Below are 10,090 nucleotides of genomic sequence, written 5' to 3'. Positions count from 1 at the left end.
TATTTCAAGGCCAACACAACAGCAGCAGCAGCAGCAGCAGCAGCAGCACACCGGCACCAGCAGCGGCAACAACAGCTTCACCAGCTGTTGCGGCTGCTGTTGCTGTTACACCGAAACCGCTGCTGCTTCAGCTTCAGTGCTTCAGCATTAACTCCCTATATGGCCAGCAAAAGCTTCTGCTGCTGCTGCAGTGCTTCCTCCTTATAGAAGACAGCAGCAACACAAACGGCAACAGTACAAAAGAGAGCAGCATGCAGCGGTGCCATGGAGAAGGCCGAAACAGAACTGACGATCCTCCTCACCGACTCCGAAGATGAAGTAAAAGCTATTAATCCCCTGAAGCAGCAGCAGCTGCTGCAGCCGCCGCCGCAGCAGCAACAACAACAACAGCAACAGCAACAGCAACAGGAGCAGCAGAAGGCGCTTCCCGACTGGCCTTCTGTACGCCGCAGTAGACGTTCAGTTCCTTTAATTGATTCAGATGATGATGCAGACGGACTGCGTGGGGTCTCTTCTCCTGTTAAACGTTTCTCTGACCTAGCAGCAGCAACAACAGCAGCAACAGCAGCAACAGCAGCAGCAGCAGCACACACTGGTGTGGGCCCTTCTACACCTGGGAGACGTCGCTCAGCTCGTCTGGCGGCCCTCGGAACTCCAGGTGTAGGTTCACCTGCAGCAGAAACCCTTAAGACCCCCCAAAGATATGCAAGAAGTGCTGCTGCTGCGCCTGGGTTGTCTAATTCCTCAGCATGCCCTTCTGCTGCTGCTGCTGCTCCCCCTGGTGCTGCTGCTGCGGGATATAGCCCCTGCAGCAGTTTGAGTTCTTCGCGTCGCGTCCAAAGAAAAAGGCTGAGGCGGAGCGCCTTGAAGGACTCTGCAGCAGCAGAATCTCCAGTAGCAGCAGCAACAGCAGCAGCAGAATCTCCTGCAGCACCAGCCGTTGCACCTGCAACAGCGTCACCAGCTGAAGCAGCAGCAGCTGCTGCTCCTGCAGAGACAGACAATTCCTTACCGAGGTCAAGACGACGCCGCCGACGACTGCGCGTGGACGGCAGCGGCAGCAGCAGCGAAGATGGCAATGCACCAGCAGCAGTAGCAGCAAACGACAGCAGCAGCAGCAGCAGCAACAACAGCAACAATCGAGAACAGGAAGGAGATAAGGAGAAGGCGGCTTTGAGCCCCTTAAGGGCTTCCTCTCAGCCTCCTGGTGCAGGTGCGGATAGCAGCAGCAGCAACAACAACAGCAACAGCGGCAGCGCAACAACTGCAGCAGCAACAGGAGACCTCAGCAGATCGTCCTCCCCAATCCCTGTTCACCGTCGTCTGCGTAGATCGCAGCAGCTGCTGGACGAAGTGGAGCAGCAGGAGCAGCATAAAGACCAGCAACAGCAGCAGCAACAGCAGCAGCAGGAAACTGATGCAGACTCCCGGCCCTCACAGAAGGTGGTGCAGCATCGGCTGCAGAAGCTAGCAAATACACTAAGAGAGAAGCATCGCCGCTCTGGGGGCCTCCTTTCCTCTGAGGGGGCCCTAACTGAGGATGAAGGCAGCAGCAGCAGCAGCAGCAGCAGCAGCAGCACAAGCAGCAGCAGCAGTAACAGCAGCAAAAGCAGCAAAATCAACAAACGTCGAGATTCAAAAACAACAGCAGGACACAGGAAGACTCTAAGAGGCGGAAATGCATCAAGGGTGGGTGCTGGCCCATGCTGCTGCACTCACTGCTGCTGTTGTGCCTGCTGCTGCTGCTGCTGCTGTTATTCCTGTTGCTTCTGCTGGCCACCATGTACTGTTGCTGTTTTCTGCCGTTGGAGCTGGCAAGACAGGTTTGAACAGTGGCATACTGCATCCTGTGAGGGTTTAGGGTTTGGGGTTTAGGGTTTAGGGTTTAGGGTTTGTGTATGCGTGTAGTTTTTCTCCTTTTCTCGAGATCTACGAGAGGCGGCTTATGACTCAGAGGAGAGCGCAGGCAGTTTTATAGCAGACAGCCAAGAAGAAGAATCAGAAGCAGCTAGTGGATCTGGTAAGGGAACGTATCGCAAACCCTAAACGAGGGTATAGGGTTTAGGGTTTAGGGTTTGGGGTCCTGCGTGACACTAATAAGCACAAAAAAGGCCAAAGGCGAAACGGTTGTTGCTGAAAAATAGGGCTGAGATAGAGCGATTAGGGTTTAGGGTTTAGGGTTTAGGGTTTGTGAGCAGAAGAGGCGCTTGAATCAGACAGCAGCGAGTCATCCGCTGATGAAGCGCTCGAGGCTTTGCGCTTCCACCACCAGCTTATGGAGAACGACGGGCGAGCAGCCCATGTAGACGTGAGGGCACAGGGTTTAGGGTTTAGGGTTTAGGGTTTAAAGGTGTATATAGTGGGTGCAGTGATAGTCCTGGTGCTGAGCCTGTATAGGGAATGATTTGTTTCCCTTCTCGAAGTGTATCTACTTGCGTTTAGGGTTTAGGGTTTAGGGTTTATGGTGGTCTTAAATGGAGGCCGAGGGTTTAGGGTTTAGGGTTTAGGGTTTAGGGTTTGTTGTGTGCAGCAAACATTAAGCCTAAAGGAGTGTTTTGAATTGTATATCTTTGGTCTTTCTCTTAGTTTATTTAGTCCAAACTTAGCCATTAAAAAATTATCTCTAGGGGAATCCTTCCCTTCTTCTGATGGTGCGTCACCTCTGCTTCCTGCTGCTGCTGCTGCAGCAGCAGCAGCAGCAGCAGCAGTGGAAGCAACAGCTGCATCAGTACTCACAGTTGCAGCCACAACAGCAACAGCATCAGAGAGCTATCACAGCAGCAGGAACAGCAGCAGCAGCAACTGCAGCAACAGCAGTGTGCGTGTTGTGCTGCAGCACTGAATGAGTTGGATATTCCTAAGCTTGTGGCGGTGAGGCTCGTTGTCTTGTGAACCCTAAACCCTAAACCCTAAACTCTTTTTCTTTAAAGTTAATTGCTGTTCCTCTGGTGCTGCTGCTGCTGTTGGCGCTGCAGGCAGCGGAGAGGGTTGAGGGTCTGACGCTGGCAAAGCGCAACGCGGTAAGCAAACTAGGGTTTAGGGTTTACTAATCAGCAGACCCCTTGTCCCGCCGCTCCTGTTGTTGCTGTTGTTTGTGCTCTTTGCCCGTGCTGCTGCCGTTGCTGCCCTTTTCTTACTGCTGTTTATTTGCTGCTGCTGCTGTTGGTTGCTGTTGCTGCTGCTGCTGCTGTTTGCTGCAGATGGAGACGCATGCATTCCCCCCTGAGCTGCGCGAAGCTCTAAAGAGTTACGCAGAGTGTCGCCTCTCTGAGGTCCCTGTGCTGCAGGGCGGGTGAGGGTTTGCTGCTGCCTAAACCCTAAACCCTAAACCCTAGACAACCCAAAGACAATAAGGGGGGCAGACTTAAGGGTTTTCGCTGTGGTTAAGAGGGTTCCTGTCTACCCTGTCTAATACACTTGCGTTTCTTGTATGCTAGGGTTTAGGGTTTAGGGTTTAGGAGGGTTTGTGCTGCAGGATGGCGAGGTGTGTAGTCTGTAGAAGACCAGGCAGTCGCCATTTCTGTTTGGATCTACTGGGAGAGCAATACGACTCAGGTAGGGTTTAGGGTTTAGGGTTTAGGGTTTAGCCATAGAACAGCAGCCTCAGCAGCAACAGCAGCAGCAGCAGCAACAGCAGCAGCAGCAGCAGCAGCAGCAGCAACAGCAGCAACAGCAACAGCAGCAGCAGCAGGTAGTTGTGTGTATGTGTATGTAGATGCTGTATGGGAAGGAGACATTTCTTCTTGGTTATCTTCTCAAGGTCTACAGTATATAGGTATATTTTTTTTTTATTTATTTTGTCTCCTTTATTGTCTTCTTTTATTTATATTGTCTCCTTTTATTTATATTTATATTGTCTCCTTTTTTGTCTCCTTTCTTCTCTCTTCCTTGTTACTTATTCATTTATCTCCTTTGTTGTGGTTTTATCTCTCTGTGATCTCTAAACCCTAAACCCTAAACCCTAAACCCTAGCAGCGAGTACAATCTTCTGTTGCCTTCTCTTCCTTGTCTGCTGCCTACCCTCTGCTGCTGCTGCTGCTGCTGCTGCTGCTGCTGCTGCTGCTGCTTTTGCTGCAGGAGAAGGAGCCCCTCTTCTTCCTAACAAACAAATGCCCAAAACCCTCGTCACTTCTTACGAACAAAGACATGGCCAAGAATTCCCCATAGGTATCCTAAACCCTAAACCCTAAACCCTAATCTGTCTTGTGTTTTTGCTGTTGATTCTTGGTGTGTATATAGAGGGAGTAAGGTTTACATGCATGCATGCTGCATGCATGCATGCATGCATATTTGCGGTGTATATACAGGTTCTAAGTGCGGGCAGCAGGCAGTTCGTTGGCACGGAGCTCAGCACTGGAAGGGGCAGCTGCTGTTGCAGTTGCATGCGCTGCTGCGGCGTACAGCAGCAACAGCAGTAGCAGCAGCAACAGCAGCAACAGCAGCAGAAGCAGAAGAAGCAGCAACAGCAGCAGCACCAGATGAGAGCAGTTTTGCTGCTGCATTAAAGGAACAAAATCCTGTAAGTCTTATCCTATATAATAATAAATAGTTATTTTTTGTTTATTTATTTATTTATTTATTTATTTATTTATTTATTTATTTATTTATTCAGGTGCATGCAGCTACCCTCTTTGAGGAATGGGAAGAAAATATCATTCATCTCCCTATACCCAAGTAACAAACTTTTCTTATAGGGGGCCCCCTTCTTTAAGACTTACTGGGGGCCCCCCAAGGGGCCCCCCAAAGGGGCCCCTCATACTCTGTCTTATGGCACAAGAAGCCCCTAAATGGGCCCCCTTTGTTTAGTGTGCCTTTACTGTCAACGATGGTGGCCCCACGTACGGGGCCCCAACTGAAGGGGGGGCCCCTCCTGATTAGGCGGGCCCCCAAGGGCCCCTCAATAGCCCTTTAGAGGCCGTCAAGACAGCTAAAAGGGTCCTTTAAATGAAGGGGGGCCCCCCTGTAGCTGTCTTGCCCTCTTTGCGTAGCTCTTTTTATTGGTACAGGGGCCCCATTTGCCTCATTGTTCATCTTTTTTTTAATGTTTGCGGTGTATCTATATAGTGGCATTAGGCCTTGTAAATACCCTGAGGGCCCCCTGAATGCATGGGGGCCCCACTGCTTGTTCTGTTCCCTCTGCAGATCTTCTATGAGCAAGAAGGCAGGGTACTGGGGGCCCCCAGGGTCCCCCCTTTCCTTAGTTTTAGTGGTAATAAAGAGAGAAAAGAAAGAAGTTAATAAAGAAAGAAGGAAAGAGTGCTGCCGTCTACTATCAGCCTGCTAAACTAGGGGCCCCCTAGGGGCCCCACATTGATTATAATTATATAGTTAATTATATAAATATATAATTAATTATATATAAGTTAATAATTATTATATAATAAAAAAAGAGGGAAAAGACACAGCAATAACTAAAAAGAGGGTTTGGGGCTTCCTGCTGCCAACACATACACCACGAGCATACATACATGCATGCATGCATGCACGTACACATGCATGCATGCAGCCACGCATGCATATATGCATGCATGCATGCAGCCATGCGTGCATGCAGCCATCCACTCATGCTTGCATGCATCTAAGCATGCATGCATGCATCCCTCCCCATATGCATGCATGCATGCACAATTATAGATTTATGCTGCATATGCAACAGCAGTGACAACTTTAGCTTGTGGATTAAAAGAAGGATTAAGAAGAAGAAGACTAAATAGAGAATTAATTCTTTGTCTTAATCCAGACAGCAGCAGCTTGCTGCTGCGCCCCCTCTGCAGCAGCAGCACCTCCCGCTGCAGCAATTCAAGTACCTCTGCAGCAAGGGCCCCACCATCATCATTATTACTACCACCATGGGGGCCCCATTCTTTTACTGCTGCTGTTGCTGCTGCTAATACCTCTAAACGTTTAGGTACATCAAGGGGGCCCCATGCAAGCTGCTGGTACAGTGCATGCAATTTGCATGCAGTGTCTGTTTGCGGTGTATGTACAGTTGCTGTGTCTCCGTTAGATTGTACCCATATAAGAGGTTCCTTCATCTTAATAAGGAGCCGCTGCTGCTGCTGCTGCTTCCTTTGCTGCTCTGCTTTTTGTTTAAGTCCCTCTATACGCTGCAGCAGCTGTGTCTCCTGCTGCAGCAGCAGCAGCAAGGCTTGCCGTCGCTGCTGATCCGTGGTAAGGTTTGATGGCCTTTGCTGCTGCAGCAAAGGTAGTATCTGCTCGGGTAGCAACTGCTGCTGCAGCAGATGTAGCTGTAGCTGCTGCTGCTGCTGCTGCTGCTGCGACGAAGAAGAAGAAGATGCTGCTGCTGCCCATTCCTTTATCCTATTCTCTTGTATACAACGCCATGCTGCTACCTCTGCATGCAGGACAGCAAAGTCTGCTGCAGTAGATGGGGCCCCCCCTCTTTGCTGCTGCCTTTTCTTACGTACTGCTGCTTCCCATTGCTTTCTTTGCTGCTTCTGCTGCTGCTGCAGCAGCATATTGTCACGCTGCTGTCTACGCTGCTGTGCCTCCTTCCTTGCTGCCCATGCACGTGCATGCCGCTGCAGCACAACAGCAGCTTTTTGCTGCTTTGCTTCCCATTCATCAGCAGTTACGTATACACCTTGCTGCATCTCTTTATCTTCTTTGCTGCTAAGAAATAAACCCTTCTTGCTGCTGCAGCAAGAATCCTCGCGCATGCATTGTGTTGAGCAAGAAGACACCTTACATGTTTGTGTACATACACTGCAACGATTACGTAAGACAAAATCTATACCTGCACATATATATACACACACACAATCATACAAAACAGCCAATAGCTAGCTAGCTAGCTAGCTAGCTAATTAATTAATTAATTAATTAATTAATTAGCTAGCTAGCTAATTAATTAATTGCTGGGTGTATTTATGTACACCCTTATAGAGTGCATATAAATAATAAACATAAGTATTAGAATTTGGGTTTAATTAGGGTTTGCTGCTGCTGCTGCTGCTGCTGCTGCTGTTGCTGCTGCTGCTGTTGCTGCTGCTGCTGTTGCTGCTGCTGCTGCACCTGCTGTTGCATCTTTAAGGAAATTAGGAAACCCTAATTGATGGAGATCAGGTATAGGGTCTTGAGGGTTTGCATTAGAGGGTCTATAAATATAAACCCCAAGGGCCCCCGTTGTAGGGGAGGGGCCCCCCGTAAACCCTAATTCTTTTACAGTTGTGCTCCATGGAAGAGGACCAGAGGGGCCCCTTGAAGGGCCCCTACGGGGTCCCCCAGATACCCCGGGGGCCCCCCAACCATCACGTAGGGGGCATAAGGCAACAACTAGGGAAGGAATGCGGAGGTCTTTCTCTACTGCTTCTTTTATTTGCCATAAAGTTGTACTTATAGGGAAATATTTACGCCTCCTACTAGGACCAGGAAGAAGAAGAAGGTCTATAAGTACTGTTTCCTCTATAGGATCCTCAGACAAAGGAGAGGAATCATCTGCCTCATTAGTACACATTGCTGCGTTACAAGGGGATACAGATAACTCGGGGTAATTAGGTAGTTGCTGCTGCTCTTCTTCCTCTTCTATAACTAATTTACTCATAATAATGGTACTGTACTAATATTAAAATAAAAAAAGAAAGAAAAGGGGAAGAAAAACCGGAGAAAATAGACACACTATAGGTGACCTCGACAGGTGACCCCAGACCTCCAAACCCTAAACCCTAAACCCTAAACCCTAAACCCTAAGCCTCCACATCCTTGTCAGCCATCTGCATGCAGAGGAAAAGCTTACAAGAAAGCCGCATGCATGCATATGGCTACCTTTTATAAGTCTCCTTTCACTACCAACAACAGGGGCCCCTAGGGGCCCCCCAGGGGGCCCCTCATGGGGGCCCTGTGCTCTGTGTGCTGCTGAGCTGTTTGTGTCTCGATTGTGTTCCCTTTGAAGAGGTAAAAGGATGAATAAATAGAAAATAGTACTCCTTTATTTCTTTTTATAGTATTTTTTATCTGTTTCCCCCCTTTATCTTCCATCTGTTTGCCTGCTGGTGCCGCTAGATAGCATTATTTGTAGAGGGATTATTACGCCAGTCTATACAGCCGCTGCTTGCTACTCTGTCCGTGTTTATAATTAAATCCTTTTTGTTTCTTTCTTCATCCTGCGGATGGGGAGGAATAAAATCAGCAAAAGGACAGAGAAAACCCCACACGTCAGGGGCCCCCGGCTGCGGCTGCCGCGCGTACACCGCAGACTCTGCGGTGTATAGGCAGCTCATTCAGCCACGCCGCATGCGAGTGGGGCCCCTAAAGCAGCTTACCCGCCCATCATTCGTCTTCCTCTTGAGGAGGGTACTTGGACTGCATTGAGTGGGGATCCATCAGCCCCTGGGATCGGATCCCAGGGATCCGATCCCAGGAACAAGGATAGGCAGGATGGGCCCCTGTCTTTTCTTTTTTGTCTTGCTGTTCCTCCTCCTGAATCCTGGTAGCAGTGCTGCTGTTTCTCTTCATAAGGGCTCAAGAGGGGTTGTCTCGGGTGTATATACACCTGAGTGGGGGAGGCGCAGCAGCCATGGAGTGCCTGCAGCTTTCCTTACACATTCTGCTGTATCGTCTGTAGCAGGAACGTCAGCAGCACGAGCAGCAGCAGCAGCAGCAGCAGCATCAAGAGCACCATCCTCGTCATCAGCAAGAGCAATAGGAGGACAAGGAGGAAAAGAAGAAGAAGAAGAAAAAATAATATATGATGTATGGTCTCTATCTGATCTACCAGCAGGAGATGCAGATTTACTGATTGCTGCAGCAAAAGCAGCAGATAAACATAAAGTAGAGGATGTAGTTTGTTTCTTACGTTGTGCTGCATGGGGAAGAAAGGAAGAAGAGAGAGAAAGGGAGAGACTGCTGCTGCAGCGTAAGAGGGGACCCCTACTGTCTCCTCATAATAGGCCTGTACCTCAGAGCTTTTGTTATAATCCTGACTATTTACTTGATAAGGAGGAGGCGATCCTCAACTCGATCCCAGACACGATCCCAGAGGCGATCCCAGAGGCTATACGAGATGCCACTGAAGACACGATCCCAGAAACCATCGAGGATACGATCCCAGACACGATCCCAGACACGATCCCAGACACGATCCCAGACACGATCCCAGACCCGATCCCAAAGACGATCCCAAAGACGATCCCAAAGACGATCCCCAATAAGAAACAAAGGATGAAGGAAGATCTTCTTGTCTCTGAATGGGAGGCCTTCCTCTTAGCTACTTGTCTTGGCCCCACACATATAGATGCTGTAGCTAACACTCTTATTCAGGTTTGTATTTGCTGCTGCTGCTGCTGCTGCTGCTGCTGTTGCTGTTGCTGTTGCTGTTTCTGTTTCTGTTGCTGCTGTTTGTTTTGTTTGTCTTTAGTCATTATTTGTGATTACATGTGTCCCTCTTGCTCTATCTTCTTGTAAATATATAAATAAATAAATAAGGAAATAAATAAATAAATAAATAAATAAATATCTTGTTTTTTTCTTTTTTTTATAGGAAATGATAGAAGAATTTGGCGAAGAAATATACAAAGGAAGAGATGGTATAGGAAATAGCGGATGGGTAGTATTGAACTTTAATCGGGTGTACGTACACCTCAAGACAAAAATAACTAGACAAAGATATAATATTGAACTTTTGCATAAAAAAGCACCAAGAATTGATCTTTCTTCTATTATTACACCTACACTTGCACTATATTAAACCCTAATAAACCCTAATAAACCCTAGTAAGCCCTAGTAAACCCTAATAAACCCTAGGAAACCCTAGGAAACCATAAGAAACCCTAAACCCCAATAACTTAATCTAATAGCAGCAGGGTGTATGGGCATGTTTGTATACTAACCTACCCATGCTTAATATACAAATTTATTGAAGGTATATCCATTTAATTTGCATGCGCATGCATCCACACGTGCATGCATGCATGCATGCATGTTTTGTCCCTTTAGGGTTTAGAGTTTAGTAGTTGTTAACGGGGCTGTATCTAGCCGTATACCCACGGGTCTTTTCTTCTCTATTAACTATTGGTGTTATGTATACACCATTTGCCGTTATATATATATATATATATATATATATATATA

The 10,090-nt window shown here is 48.0% G+C and overlaps 2 protein-coding genes across 2 annotated transcripts; both read left to right on the top strand.

Annotated features, from left to right (window-relative positions):
* Nucleotides 1-264: 264 nt before the first annotated feature.
* EMWEY_00045460 (adhesion regulating molecule, putative) lies at nucleotides 265-4,549 on the top strand (the record flags this gene model as incomplete). The annotated part of the gene is made up of 9 exons (XM_013483025.1): nucleotides 265-1,689; nucleotides 1,909-2,020; nucleotides 2,199-2,308; nucleotides 2,531-2,651; nucleotides 2,980-3,020; nucleotides 3,201-3,292; nucleotides 3,476-3,555; nucleotides 4,078-4,167; nucleotides 4,308-4,549. 9 exons carry the CDS (start codon nucleotides 265-267, stop codon nucleotides 4,547-4,549), a joined length of 2,313 nt encoding a protein of 770 aa, XP_013338479.1.
* Nucleotides 4,550-8,397: 3,848 nt separating this feature from the next.
* On the top strand, nucleotides 8,398-9,588 carry EMWEY_00045450 (hypothetical protein, conserved; the record flags this gene model as incomplete). Its single annotated transcript, XM_013483024.1, has 2 exons — nucleotides 8,398-9,279; nucleotides 9,500-9,588. Coding segments are annotated over 2 exons (971 nt in total), but the record flags the coding sequence as incomplete, so codon positions are not given.
* Between the last annotated feature and the right edge of the window lie 502 nt (nucleotides 9,589-10,090).

The sequence above is a fragment of the Eimeria maxima genome, genomic scaffold (genome assembly GCF_000499605.1).
Source record: "Eimeria maxima Weybridge genomic scaffold, Emw_scaff904, whole genome shotgun sequence".
Classification (NCBI taxonomy): domain Eukaryota; phylum Apicomplexa; class Conoidasida; order Eucoccidiorida; family Eimeriidae; genus Eimeria; species Eimeria maxima.
The sequence above is the reverse complement of the archived record's forward strand: the minus strand, read 5'-3'. Positions and strand labels throughout refer to the sequence as shown.